This window comes from Periplaneta americana, chromosome 4, assembly GCF_040183065.1.
Source record: "Periplaneta americana isolate PAMFEO1 chromosome 4, P.americana_PAMFEO1_priV1, whole genome shotgun sequence".
Lineage (NCBI taxonomy): Eukaryota > Metazoa > Arthropoda > Insecta > Blattodea > Blattidae > Periplaneta > Periplaneta americana.
The window spans coordinates 94037771-94055881 of record NC_091120.1 but is presented as its reverse complement, the minus strand read 5'-3'; the positions used below and the strand labels follow the sequence as shown (position 1 = coordinate 94055881).

Genomic DNA, 18111 nt, shown 5'->3' with positions numbered 1-18111 from the left:
GGTAATTTTTTTTTAGGAAAATGCGACTTCGTTATAGTTTCAAGGTTATGTAACTTTCGTAACTGCTATATGTGTGTGTAAATATTTTCCCAATTTTTATATATACAATATATGCTAAGCTATCAACATTTCAGATAAATTGTTAATAGTATCAAAGACGTTTATTGCCACATAAGAAAACAAATGGAGAAAATCCGATGTTCTGAGCATCTGGTTAATTAATTAATATATGCTCTGTTCCGTTAATAATTGGCTTCACTATGGTAATGTATGTACCGTGCCTTTGACTTATAGCTAGCACATTGTCTTCCCAGGTGGTATAGGTTGGACTTGATGGAATTTGTGGTGGACAAAGCAGAAGGTTTTTCTCGGAATACTCCTGTTTCCTTCTTTCATTCCACCAACACAGTCCACTTCTCGTGTCATCTCTCGTTAAATTAAATATTAAAAATAATTAAAAATAGGCCGTGTAAAGTCTTAGGGGTAGTATGAGTTTCTGATACTGATACACGAAGGGCTTGGAGCTTAGGGCTTCGGGTTCTAGGGCTTGTCAGGTACTCATCTGGGTATAGGATCTTGCTCTATCAGGGATGAGACAGGATAGCCCATCTGCCACAATCGGCCACCTGGGTCATCTGTTGCACTTGGACAATCATCGCATACTCATATATAGAGCGCACATTGGGCTAAGTAAGCTTATGTGCATGGATCCATTCTAGAGCCAGCCCTAAGAAAGCCAGACCAAGCCAGTGATAGCATATGAATAATTAGTGATGAGTAGTCAGCTTTCATTAAGAAAGTGAGTCACTATTGGCTCTGTCACCAAGGGAATCTAATTTAATTGAAATGTATGCTTAACATTATAAGTACAGTTGGAAATGTCTGCCACCATGTCGAATGTATGCTTTACAACTCACATACTGTAGCTTTAGCTTGTAATTTTTAAAATTTATTTTATGATGTTTTATCAAGAGCAATGGTTATCTAACATCTGAATGAAATGAAGGTGATAATGTCAGCGAAATGAGTCGAGATGCTGAAAGTTACCCAACATTTGCTCTTGAGTTGAGGAAAGGAAAATCCCGGAAAAATCTTAATCAGGTAGCTTGTTCCAACCAGGATTTGAACCCAACCTGTTTGTTTCATGATCATACATGCTAACTATTGCTTTACATCGGTGAACTGGCTTGTGATTAGTATGATTGTTTGTAAGATATTGATTTTCAGATCTTACAGTGTTTGAGTGTCTGTGTAGACCTTGTTTTTAAGATTGCCTGTCGGGAAAAAATCAGAAGCATTGATGGGGCTCTTGATGGCCACAAATTGAGTTTATTGTGCGGTCATAAAATACGGATTAAAAAAGTAGAATAATCAGTATTGTGTACATTTCCATTGGACTACCAAACCATAAGCAGAATTCTTCATTGATTACTTAATTACAGAATGTTCCAAAATATCTTATATCTGCTCGTATTGTGTCATAAAATATTAGTCTTAAAATTCTACTTAGTATGTGTGTGGGAGACAGACTAATTGGGATTTCCCAGTCTCTTATCAGGTCGAAAACCCTGATAGAACTTATATATAACCCTTGCAGTGAATTTCGGTGAAGTCTAGAGGGCCTAATTAGTCAAATCCACTCTCCTCACCTCCATGCTGGGGTCCTCTGGGATCTTTTAAGATGCGAAAGAGAGAGTAGTGTGGAAAGCAACGGGAAGCTACCGCATTTACTTTTCCCAAGAACAACTGCAAACATGGCATGATGAGTCTTTCCATATGCAAGAATGCCAACAAGACCATGGTCATAGGAAGAAAAGCAAAGAAGGTAAACTTGCAAATTCTAAAAGAGGCAGTAGAGCTTCAAATACTTGGGGTGTACTACAAGCAGTAACATGATCTGCTGTTAAGAAGACAAAAGAAGAATAGCAATGGCAAAGGAAGCTTTTAATAGAAAAAGGAGTGGACCTCTGGAGAAAGAACGAAGGAAGAGACTAGTGCTTTGTGTGAAGTGTAGCATTATATGGAGCAGAAACATGGACATTACGACGAAGAGAAGAGAAGTGACTAGAAGCATTTGAAGTGTGGATAATGAGAAGGATGGAGTGTGTGAAATGGACAGACAGAATAAGAAACGAAGCTATTTTGGAAAGAGTGGATGAAGAAAGAATGATGCTGAAACTGATCAGGAAGAGGAAAAGGAATTGACTTGGTCACTGGTTGAGAAGAAACTGCCTTCTGAAGGATCCGCTGAAAGGAATGATGAACAGGAGAAGAGTTCAGATGATAGACGACATTAAGATAATTATATAGATCATATGTGGAAACTAAGAGAAAGGCAGAAAATAGAAAGGACTGGAGAATACTGGGTTTGCAGTGAAAGACCTGCCCTTTGACAGAACACTGTGAATGAATATGTTTGTTGAACATGTCTGCAAATACGGATATTATGATAATCTTACTGCTTATTGTCTACAATTTTGTATAACATTTTGACTCTGAGCTTTCTCTCTTTTTGTCTTCTTTCCCGTGGAAAACCCTTTCATTTTCAAAGTGGTTGGGTGTGCACCTCACTTGCCTGACTTTCTGTCTTATAAATTGAAAGATATAAAATACGATTTTTATTGTATCATGATGTTAATGTTAATGAACTTTGTCATGACAGGTTTGGTTTGGAAAAGATGCTGAATAGTTATGGTGTTGATTTGGCAATTTGGGCTCATGAACACTCTTATGAACGTTTGTGGCCATTGTATGATTATTCTGTCCACAATGGAAGCTATGAGGAACCGTATCGTAATCCAGGTGCTCCAGTTCACATTACCACTGGTTCAGCGGTAAGAATTAAGTACACAGATATGTTTAGTTTATGAAAGTAACACACCGGTACTATACAGTTTAATTTTATTGTTATATGGATATGTGCCACTGAGGCATTTAGGAAGCAAGAGAGTGCTTGTGTGCTTTGAGAACTCTCGCAATAGAAGGTGACAATGTACCTAGCATCATGATCTAACTGAACTTAACCCCTATAATTTTGTAAGCAGCTATAAATTTAAAGTTAGAGTAGACCCTGTATAGAGAGATCCTATGCAGATTGGTCCCGGGTAGATGTGTTCCATTGGCTTAATGATAATAGTGCAGAGTGCCTGTCCTGAGGAAGCTAAGCGGTAAGGGGAGTGGAGTGGCACCAGTCTGCATAGGGAAGCATGCATGGATCTCTCTGTACCACTTGTCACTTGATAACAAAATTTGTTAGGTAGAGGTTGGAGTGGGACCAGTCTACATAGGAACTGTCTGTACTTGATTTATGAAAAAAATTGCAAATAAAAAAATATTACAAAGTGCAGAATTATAAAAGGTAAAAAATAATAAATAAATGAAAGTTCATATTGTCTACATTAAGTTACATTTATCTTTGTGTTTTAATTCTTGGTGACAAAGGGCATATGCTTCCTCCACCTGTTGCTTTTCGTCCATTTTTTCTGTAAATACACAGTCTAGAAGTGCTTACTTTAGAAGTGTTTCTATGTCAGAGACTGTCTAAATTCAGGATATTTCATCACAATTTCAACGAAAATTCTATTAAAAACTTTAGAATAGGTCTACTTATTTACAAAGGTGTGAGAACTTGCTTGGAATGTTGCATTGAACAACACCACGTACTTGGAGAGATCAGTTCAGTTGGCATCCTCCGTGAATGCTTACACTGTCATATGATATGCGAGATAAGACTACCTATACTTTTGTGCTTCACCAGCTCAGTGAGCACTATGTGCTCAAGGTTGGAGACTACTCAATTTTTCGATAATCTTTTATTTTCAAGCTTTAATTTCTCAACCTTACAATTAATATGGTCAGCTTATTTTTTATATAGTTGTCTTCTCTGCTATGAATATATTCTATGTGCGCTGTTACTGGGGAAGTTTCGGAATTAGCTCATTAACAGTTCCCTTCTTAGTTTGAAAATTTGTTTTCTGTTATAAATGTAAAAGTTTTGAAGTTACACATGTTGGATTTGTATTTAAGTACCGTACCAACACATGTTTTGTTGTATTCCACAGGGCTGCAAAGAAGACATCAGTCCATTTAGGGGAGATTTGCCTTACTGGTCAGCATTCCGAAGCACAGATTATGGCTACATGAGATTACGTGTGTTCAATAAAACACACTTATACACTGAACAGATATCTGTGGATAAGGTACGTGATAAGAACTGTTTAATAATAAAACTGTGAATACACTAGACTCTCGCTAATCCTGCCCTCAGTAATCCGACCTCTTAATTATCTGGCCTCCTCCGAATATACTTCCTATCACTTCTGCTGTAACAGTTTTTTTTTTGGGAAATTTGCAGTAGTGCCATGTGTTATACTGTATTACTTATGCACGTATATACATTTTATAATATATGTATACACATGCCTGCCACACAGCCACATGTGGAATGTTATAGTTTCGATTTACAAGTGCAGGTGGAGTGATTGGCGCAACTTATAACATTGCATTAAATGACATTTTTAAGCACTCTCGGTAATTCGGCACTCTCGCTAATCCGGCACCCTTCTATGCAAGGAATGGCTGGATTAGGAAGAGTCTACTGTGTATCATGTCCCTTAAGATATATCAAATTTGCAGACTCGTAAATGTCTAAACTTTGTCAGGGAAGCCATGTAATTCAGCTCACTAATTATTCATCTTTTGCAATGTAATTTTTCTTTTGAGATTATCTGTATGTTGTTTGTCTCAATCATTTATTGTGAAGATGATTGAATTAAACATCATATACTACTTATTAAAATGCAATGTGAAATTTGTTTTTTCTATTATTTTAATAATATGCATAAAATAAAAAGCATGCACATATAGGGAGAAAAGAGAAGGTTTATTAATATTATAGACCGTGATATCCATTCAAAATGTTACAGGATGTTCAACATCATTAGCAACGATAAATACACGTGTTTACTGTGCTTTATAAGTACTGAATATTTTTAACTTCTCACCTTTCATTTAAACTTTAAGCATGGTTGACATATCTTTAAGTATTACAGTATCATTATCGTCACATGTTACTGAAACAAATTTGCATTTTGTTACAGGAAGGCGAAGTAATTGACCACATTTGGCTAATTAAAAATGATCATAAGCCATATGCATAAATTTACTGGTAAAGAAACTATAACTTATCAGATCTGAAGAATGGAAAAATTTTACTATGGACTTTAAAAATCCTTCAAACATAAAAATGGTGATTTTTCTTCATCATTGGAAGAGAGTATGATATTGGTATGAATATAATGAATTAGTGCTTTATTTTTATTGAGACTGTAATATTATTCTTTACATATAACAAAGAAAATACTTTTTGTTATTGTATTTACTTGATATTATAGTACTATACCTTGTAATATTATATTATGTGACTTGCAAATTTCGGGGTTATGACAGATAGGCCTGCATTTCTCCTACAGTATAAAATTTAATTTGGGACAGATCTCCATATTTGACTTTAGTGACTAGACTGCAACAGAGAATTCTTTCGATGTTGCCAGTTTATACTTTTTGATAAGTTTAGACTCAACAGAGGTGCAATAAGCAATAATATTAGTGACAACTTTCATTGCCTCTGGTAGGATACATTGGAATTGGAATAAGTATAAAAATATTTGATTTAGTTATGATATCTGCGTTAATCCTGACTACTTTCTTTTCGTATCAGTCATGATACATTAACACCTTTATCTTTTATTTTTATTTTGCGTAATGTGTGAAAATTGTCTTTCTAATATGAATAATCTCTGCAGTTGAAAGAGTCTTTAAATATAATACTGTTACTATATTGAGGATTAATTAATAACATGCGGTTCATTATTATAGTGCATTGATAAGCCAAAGCAAACTTATTTTTATGAATCATAAAAGAAAATAGAAAATTAAGTATTTTAAATATTAAAACATTTTTCTTTCTTTCTGTAGTGTAGTACAGTGAGAATGATTTTTGTTTTGTTACCGTGAAAAAGAAAAAAAATGTCGTATTGCTCATAATTGAAGGTAAGCATTTATTTCGTTATTAATTTCTTTACAGCTTACCTCATTTCCAAATTCAATTTTAGCAATTAGCTTGTCCCATTCAACGTGCTTTTTGTAATTGATGAATTCCAGAGCTCACTATATATATACAAAACCGACAATCATGTTTATGCAAGAAAATTTGTTCAACTTCCGAGCAAGACACGTTTAGTGTTTATGTTCTTGTGATATTGAAAGTTATACATACTTCGTTACTGTTACTTCATAATACTTGCTCGTAACACCGGTACATGGGTGCAAGTAATGAAATATAAATGTGAGTTTCTTAGTTTAATTATGTATCGGTAAAAGTATTCAAAAATACATATCAGTAAATTGTACATAGCATGATTAAATTGTAAATATATATTGGTTAAACCAATCGCAATAAATACACAAACATTACTGGATTTATCACTAGGGCCTAAGAAGTTTAAAAGAATAATATAAACTATTAACTATTCAGTATTCTTTTTATAATGTGATTTGTATTTCTATGTTTCAGTGCTTTGGGCACAATAATCTCCTAATAAAAGTTCGTAGTTCTAGAATGTTACATTTTTAATGAACATTTTTATGTTTTATGCACAGGGCTTCCTCAATTTGTGAAGATAATTTACACTATGAAAACCTTTTCTAAGGCAGAATCCGTAAATTTTAATTTAAATACACATTACTCACTATGTAAAAATGGATTCATAAATTTTGCAATTCAGAGTAAGTCGCAACGTGTAAAACTGATTTTCTTTAACACATTGCTTTTGTGTGTTTCTCTTCCTTTACATATGCACAGGTTTTTTTTATTGTATTACACATGCTACAGAAAATCGCCTATTTTGATCACTTTTGTATTATGCATAATTAATTACTTTCATATTTATTTTATATTTTGCAGGATATTGACAGGTTGAAGTGTTAGTTGGAAGGCTGGAGGGGAATAAGACCTTTGGGGAGACCGAGACGTAGATGGGAGGATAATATTAAAATGGATTTGAGAAAGATGGGATATGATGATAGAGACTGGATTAATCTTGCACAGGATAGGGACCGATAGTGGGGTTATGTGAGGGCGGCAATGAACTTCCGGGTTCCTTAAAAGCCATAAGTAAGTAAGTAAGTAAGAAAGAAAGTAATTGACAGGTTGAAAGAACAATAGGCCTAATCAATTTCACAAAACATTAAATGCTAAGGTGTAAAAGTTATGGCAACTTTACTAGAGTCATTATTCCTTCTTTTTCCATCATTATCATCATAATCACCACTGCCACCCTTGTTACCATGATAATCATCATCATCATCATCATCATCATCATCATCATCATCATCATCACCACCACCACCACCACCACCACCACCACCACCACTACCACCACCATCACCATCATCAACAACAACAGCAATAACATTTTCGACTTGTACCATAATGCAGAAGACCCACTTCAATAATCAGCATTTTTATCTACTTGGGATAATTGTAGGATTGCATCTTCACCTCAGGTTTTATAATAAAATATAAAAAAATACTGTAATTCGAAAAACTATAGATAAAAATGAGAAATTTACATTTGTTTCTTCACATATCTAGTTAATGTATGTTTTCCTGGTAAGAAACAGTTTGAGCAATAGCTTGCAGTGGTGTTGTGGTTGTTGAATTTATTAAGGCATAAATTTGTCAGTTAAGGATTTTATAATGATTAGAAAAATAAGTTACGAATATTAATTAATTACTGTACAATCAGAGTGTAAGCAGAACAATAAAGCGTGTGTATGTATTCTTACATCTCCTCTTTCCTTTCCTTAACATAAAGTACAAGGTAATTTTTGAGTAAAAAATTTCAGAATTAAAACCAGAAGTATGTACCTGTGCTGTAAAAGTATGAAGTCTTGATACTGTGAAATAACTATAGTAGCTGCAGCTATAGTAATAAGTGAAGTAGCAATACTTAAACACCTAATTAAGTCATATATTGTGAAACATTATTAAAAACGTTACTGTGATACAATCTTGCTTTAGAACTATATGGTCTAACCCACATAGGTATGGTTATCTTTGTAATAAAAATGATCAATATTTGAGTAAATAAAATGTATAAAACTTGGCATATTACAATTCTTTGTACTCTTTATTTCTACATGATATATCTTTTGTTATTTACTCAAGCACCGTGACTTCCTGCTTATTGCATATTTCTTGCATTGACTGGGAAATTAATATCCATTTATGTTTTCTGTTACTACCCACCTTCTTTTAATATAGGGTTCATAAAGTGTAGATTCTAATAAAGAAACTGGAAGCAATGATCGGTACAGATAAGTATCTCAGCAACATTATTGAAACAGTTTACAATACAACAACATAATGTAGTAGTAAAAGACACACTAAGCTCATCTAGACCACTGAGGCAAATAAATAATTACTACAGAGAAACCCCCTAAGTCCACTGCTGTACAACATAGCAACTGGAGATGTAATAGAGGCAGTAAATGAGGCCAGTGGAAATGTCAGCACACATATATATATATATATATATATGTCGCAAAGGTGGCAGATTACCGACACGGGCTAGAATAACTCGTGGAGCGTACCACCTAAATATAATGAACAATTTCAAGTACCTTGGAGTTACCTTCCAAACCACAGGGAAGACTTTTACAATACATACAAGGGACAGGGCAGGACAGTCATCAAGGCCATCAGCGAAATTTAAACATCTGCAGGCAATGTCCTTAGAAACTGCAATGGCTCCTTTCAGAGCAAAAATCATTCCGATATTAACATATGGAATTCAGGTCACATGGGAGTATATGAAGAAAAAAAATCTCAAAATCTGGGAAAACTTAAAAGCCACATACATCAAAAGAATCTTATGTGTATTAAAGTACACGCCCTCCAGAATAGTATACATACTAGCGAGAGAAGCTTTCTTGATAGAGGAACTATGATTCAACTTACTACTGCCACCTACCAGAGCATACGAGGAACTTCTAGCAGAGAAAAATAGAAAGAGTAATGAAATACCAGAGGAGTTCTATGCTACAAGCACCATAATAGATAGAAGTTGGACCCAACCAAACCAACGGATGAGGCACACCGGACTAACAGTGCATGGATATCACCACAAACTATGCCAAGAAACAAAGTTCCATACACAAGACGAAAGTGCGTGTGTAAATTGTGCAACAGCAAATGTGGTACATATCATATATTAGACTGTAGAGAAAAAACAAACTCCATCTCGGAATATAGTGAAGAAGAAGATGAAGAAGAAGAAGAAGAAGAAGAAGAAGAAAACATTAACTTTGCACACTTGTGCGCATTTCTACTATTATTACTAAAGTGCAGATATATCTCTGATTGAGGTTCTGCCTGATATGTACATCTATTATCATCTCACTTGACAATACATGTCCGAGGAAGAACAATAAATTGTTTGTATACATCTGAAGTCTGACTAGTGTAATAGGTTACTAGTCAGCAATGTATGCATTGGAGGGGGGAAAGGAACTGGCCATCGTATCCCCATTATATCTTGGTTTAGTTGCCTCATGAGTGATGCTTTACTGCTGTCACTTGTAAGGTTCAAACACAGCCCAGCGATGCTGCTTTTGCTATTGAAGTTTAACCTTGCGCTCGGCCACCATCTTGCTTCACTATGCCGCACTCGTGAACTGCATGTAAATCAATGAGAAAATCTTACGAGAACTTCGAAAAAAGACAAATGTCACAGTTGCTTGTTGTAAATTTCCTATCCACTGATAAAATATACGGAAACCAGAATTATTATTTATGGAAACGTACTATTTGAGCTCAAGTGTGACATCTGTTACATGTTGAAATTAGGTTGTATTGTTGACAATTTGACATCCGCTTACCTCAGGCAGAAATACATGCTAGAATAAAGTTACCTAAATAAATCAGGAAAGATTTAGGCCTAATGTTGTTTAGGTTACACTGTAATAATTACAATTATTGTAAATATAGCCTAATAAATGGAGGAAAAAGTGTGCAATAAAAACAACTCATTCTGCTTTGATTATTCCTTTAATCCTTAATCATCACTGAAATGTTATGTATAATAGTAAAAATTGTCAAATAATAATCAAGATATTTACATATAGGCCTACAAAATATGTTGATTCTGTTTGATCTGTATTATTGGAATGTCACGTAAAATGCTAGGGATACTAATATCCAAACAGTACAGTATACAAAATATTAGCTGTCCAATTAGTAGCTAATCCGATTGCTGGATATTCATTATTAACATTACTAGGTAATACAGGCCCATTTTCAATTATCATTATTAAGAATGTTAATTGTTTGCAAATGCTTTAAAGTAGCCAGTGAAATGTAAATTGATCTGTGGTCAAGCTTATATTTATTAAATTCTCTGATTCCATAATTTTCTGGATTTTCAAATATGATAATGAAATTAAAATTGCCGCGCCAGCCGGAGTAACGACCAGCAAGTCTTTGATATTTATAAGTCATTGTTTGTCGCTTGTGATTGTGGTTCTTTAGTCCCACCGCTCCAATCATATTCTACAAAAAACTGTTGCCGCCAATGGCAATCCAGGATTGCTTTAGAACAGTATGCAATCGACAGGTCTGTTATTGTTGTTAACCTTTTCTTTGATCTGCCGGTCGTTACTCCGACTCGCTCGGCGATAATACTCGTATCAGTCAATAACTTAAGAATCAAATGGATTTAAGTATAATACGTGAATATTTAAACAAAATATATTCAGTTCATTTGCGTATGCTGTGATTTTGTAGGGATGTTACTTTCCATAACTGAATATATACTATTTTTTCTCATGCCAGCATACTTTTTTGTAAAAAAAAATCTTGATTATCTTTCTTGCACTGCAAAGCTCATCTGTTTTCTCACTTAATTCGATCATTAATTTTCTTTCGAGTTGTTGATTGTTCAGACTCACTAACTACTACTGTCACATGTAACTCTCACCATAATTTACACCTACTTCGCAGCTGTCAGTTTCTGATGTATTGATGTTTTTAATTGGTTATTTTACAACACTTTGTCAACTACTATGGTTATCTAGCGTCTGAATGAGATGAACGTGATAATATCAGCGAAATGAATGCAGGGTCCAGTTAGGCCTACCCAGCATTTGCTCTTACTGGATTGAGGGAAACTCTCAGAAAAATCTCAACCAGGTAACCAGGATTTGAACCCGGGTCTGCTTGTTAACGGTCAAGCATGCTAACCATTACTTCACAGCATTGGACAGTGTATTGATTTCACTGACATTGGAATCAACCCTTGAAGACATGCTTTCTTTCTCTAGGTGGCTTCTGTCTGGCAGCATGTGGTTTTTTTCAAATTTATATAGAATACAAGAATAGGAAGGAAATACACTGGGAACAGCTCCTTCTCTCAGTCTCGTGGTATGTCCCGTGTAATCCATGTCTTCAGGATGGAAATGTTGAGAGCTCACTCCCAAAGCTGTAGTCAGTTGCAATTTTCACTGTTGATTGTCTTTACCCATGCTTCTCGTATGTATTTCTTCAAAATTCTATAACGAACGTATATACTGTATTTTAAATATTCAACCAAAACGTGAAGTAATTCATTAGACACATTGGATATATATAATGTTCCAGGATGCAGATACTTTTGGCCTAGAATTACTTACAACGGTATTGAAACGTCTTATTTTCCTTGTTTCTTTCTGTTAGAGTAAGAAAAATTATACCCAAATACCATGCAGATATTAATCATTTTAAAAAGTATTAATAATCCAGACTCCAATTAGATTTACACCTTAAATATAAAAAAGGAAACCAGTAAATAGTGTCTGTTCTCATGAACTATTACAGTGAAGCAATATGGATGACCACGCATCAACACGGCACTCACTCACCTTCACAAGAGCCAATGATGTTACATAGAACACTGCCGATTTATTCTCTATATATCTGTGGGGTCAAACCTGTTCTCGAACAGTTGAATAAACGACAACAAAGTGCAGATTCTCATACACAGCCTCACATTTTTTTAAATATTTATGCAACATAAAAACTACTAGAATGAGGTCGTAGCAGTGTAATTTTGAATAAATCTAGTAGAGTACTTGTTGTCAAGAAAACAATATTTTTACATGACTTAATTTTAAACAGTCTTGAGTCCACACTTGTGGAGTAATGGTGAGCGCGTCTGGCCGCGAAACCAGGTGGCGTCGTAAAATAACCTACTAAAATAAAATAAATAGTTTTGAAATGCAGAGTCGCATTTTTCTGTTACTCTCTGTACCGTAGTTTACTTTCTTATGGCAATGTTTATAACATTTTTGGCAACAGTTTTCAGCTGCAAAATGAAAAGAATTTGAGAGTGAAGGATTAATTATTAAACATTTAGCATTATATGAAATCTACTCTAGGACCCAAAAGTATTACTTGTGACACCTCTGTTTGACTTGAACATGCTTCTATGCCACAACAGCTTAGACATATAATAATGACTCTGCAAACTGGCAACTCAGCTATCATAGAATGTAACGATCAGCATACTGCATCAATTGAATTTAAAAGGGGAGTAATGCAGGGTGCACTACTATCACCAGCAATCTATAATATGGTGACAGACTTTATTTTGAATGAGCTATCAGAGAATATGGTTACTGAAAAGTATGGTTATCAACTGGTTAAAGGTCTACCTAAACTTACAGTGCTTGGTTTCTCAAACAATCACATTATCTTTGCAAATAACAAGAAGATTCATTGTTGCTTATTGACATAGCCCTCCAACATTTTGAAGAAATTGGATTAACATTGAATGCCTCTAAGTCAGTTACCTTTGCCCATTAACGCTAATTGTGAAATCCGCTCCATACAACATAATGAGACAGTTCGATATCTTTGAGTAAACATCTCTGACCAAGTGATATTTGACGAACACCAAAAAGCATATGAACTAAAAGAAAGCCTGAATCTTCTTGTTGGTAGCCCTCTACTTAAACCAGAACAAGAAATTAAATCATTAATCAGTTCATTACATCATTTCTGGTCTATTGCTTTCAAAATTCTAACAAACTGAAAATACCAAAAACGTTTCTTATTACTCTTGACAAGATGATAGAGAGTTCTGTAAAATAAATTTTGCACCTTCCAACGGATACCTACACCAGATGCCATGCTTTACTCTTCATAAAAGGTCAAGGGCCTTGGAGTTTACAGAACTCAATGGGAAGCTGTAATTGAACAGTTCAATTGTTGTGTACTTGGAAAAATCGCACAATGATTATATAAATATGTTACAGAACCTCAATGATGATAAATTAGAATATCTTGCATTGCTGGAAATTGATGAAAAAGAAAATGTTATTTCTAAAAGTTCTCATGTTATAAGAAAACATTTATGGCAAAAGGAATTTAATGAATGGTGTTTACTAACACACGGCAAAGGTGTGGCTCTTTATGATGAGTGTTCTTTTGCAAACAGATGGTTGGAAACACAAAAAGGATTGAGTAGTGCTGAATGGCGAACCACTATAAAGTTACAAGATAATGTTGCTCCTGTTAGATCACTCCATGGACGTAGTCAGGATGGAACCCACTGCAGACACTGAAATTAGAAAGAAACATTGGTCCATGTCCTCGGCTATTGCCCACATGTTGAACTCCTGAGCAATACAAGACACCATCACATAAGAAGTAAAATTAGGGCACAAACGGTAACAGGGAGGAGGAATAATAAGTGGGCGAGGAATGGTAATTATGGTGAGGAAAAGAATAGTGAAGCAGAATATTAAGTGTAAAGTGAAAATAGGGTAGGAGGTATATGGAAAGTGACAGAATAAGGAAAATCAAAATGCGTTATAGTCAAAGGTAAGAAACAAAAGTAGTGTTGAGAAAATATAGTGAAAGTTTTCAGAAGCTAAACAGTGCATGAACGAAGGTAAAGTTTAATAGAACATAAATGACAGACTGACTTCATTGGAAGTGTTGAGGGTGACTGGAAAGGGAATGGAGAAGGTGCTACTGTGGGGGAATGAGTTAGGAAATAAAATAGGCTAGTTTGAAGGTATAAATAGGACAGAGAAGAGTGGGTGAACTGTTTTGGTAGGGTTACGGACAAAAACAAATTACAAAAAACTCACGTCTATGTTTAGATTAATGGTATAATATATTGTAATTAGAAGGCTATGGGTAGTATGTATACAGAAATGCGGTGTGGAATATATATATATATATATATATATATATATATATATATATATATATATATATATATTCACGAGGAAAGGTAAAAAATTTAGGATGTGAATTCTAAAGTCATTCTGAGTCAAAAAGTTCATATGAATATAGGTCCGTTTTCGAACAGTTACGGGGATATGGCTCTTTGATTTCACAAAAACTTCTGAGATTCCATTGTACTAACTCGCATTTAGAGACAGATAACGGACAATTTTAAGTTTATATTTACGTATGCATACATACCTAATATTCTAAATGTCGGGGTGGATGTTTTCGCACATTTTCAAAGGTACCTCCTTCTGCTTCAATGCACTGTTGCGCTCGGGCGCTCATCGCGCGGGAGAGTTGCAAGTAACTGTTCTCTATGCCGCATCCAAAATAAGGTCGATTAGCGCCTCTCTCGTTTCCCCCTTCCTTTGCTATAATAAGTATTTCATCCAACCCCATAGACTGTAAGTACTCTTCGATATGGTACCCTTCTGTTCAGTAAGCGCCGTTCATATTCAGTGAAGGCACGCAAGGAACTTCCATTGCACAAACCATAAACATACACAATCGGCTTATTCTGTATTCGAAAATTTATAAGGCATCTTGAAAAACACAACTTACACTTTCATTAACTATACCTGTATAACTACTGTACTGTAGATAGCTGACTGAACTGCTGTGAATTGATAAGTGATAGTGTAGGCTATTTGTGTTATCTGCGGGATCTGTGTCATTACAAGGGCAGGCGATTGGACATTTGTAATGCCCCACCACCCAGTTTGTTTCTCTTATCTACATTGCTCACAATGCAGATTCCAATGTTACGTCATTCATTGCGATTGGTGACCTTGTCTCACGTCTCACATCAGCAGCATATGGTAACGTCTGATTCACACTGGGGCAAAACGTTTTACCAAAAAAAAAAAAAAAAATGCATCTAGCTCTGCCATCGTTCGAAAACGGACCTATGTTCATATGACTTTTTCACTCAAAATAGCCTAAGATATCGTCTCCTAACTTTTTGACCTTTCCTCGTGAATCACCCTGTATAAACTTGTTCAATGTTGGCCATGTTATGACTAAGAATGTGACGTCGCGCTATAGCCTGTCTTTCTCGTTAGCCACGATGACTTTTATTATGATGGCATAACTTGTGCCATAAAGTTAATGGTATTATGAAACAATATGCCGTTCAATACCATATTTAATATATCATTGTTGTGATAGCAACCCCTTTCTTCATAGACCATGATATCAAACTACCCGTCATTACAAATTAGCTACCACGGTAGTCTATAGAGGATTCCACGTTAAGAAAAAAGCATTGATCTTATGAGCCTTGCTTAGTACACTGTTGCTGCAAGGTGCCTCCGTTAAAAGAAAGAGTGAGTTATAGTATCTCTGTCTCACTCTCTTCCCAGCACGTACAGTTTATCACAGAAAATAGGCATGTCGAGTCCAAATGATTGAAAAAACCTAATAATGCCATAATGATTTTTGAAAAAAAAAATAGGCCTACAATATACTTTATATAGGCTACATTACAATTAAACTTTGGACATTTTGGCCATTAACCAACTTTTGGATACCTGAACTAGGTTATAAAACAATAAAAAATAGACATTAAAATACAGTTTAGGAACCTAAAAATACAATTTTAGGCAGCTGGAAATACGATTTTGGGCACCTAAATATTTTTACCCACTCCACCTACAATAATTATAACGTTGCAAATAATTAGTGAATATTAAGTATCACCGCGCCGTGGCGTAGTGGTGTAAGGCATCCTGCCTAGGAACTGGCGTTACGGAATGCGCGCTGGTTCGAGTCCTCATGGGGGAAGAAATTTTCTCATGAAATTTCGGCCAATGTATGGGACCGGTGCCCACCCAGCATCGTGATGCACTTGGGGAGCTATGATAGGTAGCGAAATCCGGTTGCGAAAGCCAGTTATAACGGCTGGGGGATCATCGTGCTAACCACACGATACCTCCATTCTGGTTGGATGATCGTGCACCTCTGCTTCGGGCGTGAGTCTAGCATCCGGCTGGTCGGTCTAGGCCATTCACAGGCTGTATTATTATTATTATTATTATTATTATTATTATTATTATTATTATTATTATTTATCACGCTATACAGTGATAAAGACAGTAAAATTATTGTAGTTAGGAACTTCATTTATTATGTCTTAAATTATGAACAATCAATTTATTATGAATGAATTCATTGGCCTCATTGCTCTGTATGGCTGCTGACACATACGTCTCAATATTACAATTAAACTAATTAATTTCTTATTAACACATTATTCATAATTGGCTTTGCAGGACATAATGGTCAATGATCATAATATAAGCCTAAATTTTCTGTTGTGAGACTTTACCTTTGTTAGTTTTGCGCTTATAAAATAGGTCTATCGTTCCACGCGACACTGTTATTTTGTATTCATACAGCCCACTCAAATGCTAAAAGAAACCTGTTACTTTCCGGGAATTTTTTCATTCCTGCAACCAAACTATTAAAATGTCTTTGAGCCAGAACTTCCTCTTTCATCGCTGAACTAAAAATGTCTCGCCCGTGTCGGACTGGTTAAGGCTGGTTCACAATAAACTGGAAACGGAAACGACAACGAGAACGGAAATAATATTAAGTACATTTATTTTAACAATATTTCCGTTTTTGTTCTCGTTGTCGTACCCGTTCCCGGTTCATTGTGAACCAGCCTTTAGCCTCCCTGCCTTCCAACGTGGCGACCCGGATTCGATTCCATCTGAGCCAGGAAGAAATTTGTGTGGACAAAGCGGGCGCGCGGAGTTTTTCTCGGGGTTCTCTCGTTTCAATACACCTCAACACCTTCATTCTGAGAGTCCCGAGTCAATCCTCCAAAACAAATACTAAATGGCTGATATTGTACACATTTATTTTTAATAAAGGCTATTACTGCTACACGAAAAAAAAAACATATTAACAAAACAAAAATAGGCATTTTTCTACTCTAAAACTTTAAAATAACTCATAATGGGAAAAAATAGGTATTTACGCACCATAAAGCCCATACCAAATGTTAACATTTTGTGTAAAACTTGAACTTGAAACTATTTCAGCAGTGTTAGTTTATTTCTGCAGAAAAAATTGGCATTTAGTCTAAAATCCGAGGTCTAATTATAGCATATTACATGAAGTATAGGCCTACATATATTTCTAAACATCGCAGGCAATGTTATACTTATTTTAACAGTGTGAAATCTTGGCCTCAACTGTACCGCCCCTTCTTGTCTGTTGAAGTCCACTATTCTACTAATTTAGCTGTTACTCCGTTATTCGTAAATTAAATGTAGCCTATGGTAATTTAAGAAGTGTAACAATACTTTAGCGCATGAAATCGCTCTAGTTCTCAAAGATATTGTGTTCGATTAATTAAAAGGAACTAATTAATTACTAATTCTCAAGAAAACATTTATAAATAGTTGATGGGAACAGCCCCCATATATTCAGTGCTTTTCTCTTAACGTGAAATCCTCTATAGTAGATAGAGCTCTGGATTTATAATCCTGTGGACCCGGGTTCGATCCCCATGTATCCCCGATTTATAACTTGTGTCCAAATAACACAGAGGTTTTCTCCGGCATTATAACAAATCTCAACACCATATCATCTCATCACCTCTTATGGCTCATTCTGGTCGGTAAATTGGTCTACATAACTGGGTTCATATGGGTGAATTACGAAAAGGCAAGTACCCGTCATGAGTAAAAAATCATTACAACTTGATATGTTATTTATTGATTGTTTTATAATACTGTCGCATAAAATATAAGATATGAAATGCG

General features: G+C 35.2%; 1 protein-coding gene and 1 long non-coding RNA gene across 2 annotated transcripts in view; one reads left to right on the top strand and one right to left on the bottom strand.

Moving 5' to 3' along the window:
• The window catches only part of LOC138698052 (acid phosphatase type 7-like), a 38779-nt gene extending 30600 nt beyond the window's left edge, over window positions 1-8179 (top strand). The window contains exons 8-10 of the mRNA XM_069823735.1: window positions 2663-2834; window positions 4062-4199; window positions 5100-8179. Of these exons, the coding sequence (XP_069679836.1) occupies window positions 2663-2834; window positions 4062-4199; window positions 5100-5159 (370 nt within the window). The 3' untranslated portion in view covers window positions 5160-8179. The remainder of the gene's footprint in view (window positions 1-2662; window positions 2835-4061; window positions 4200-5099) is intronic.
• Window positions 8180-10056: 1877 nt separating this feature from the next.
• LOC138698054 (uncharacterized) overlaps window positions 10057-18111 on the bottom strand; it is a 271336-nt gene continuing 263281 nt past the window's right edge. The window contains exon 3 of the long non-coding RNA XR_011331672.1: window positions 10057-13658. This is a non-coding gene — a long non-coding RNA (uncharacterized lncRNA). The remainder of the gene's footprint in view (window positions 13659-18111) is intronic.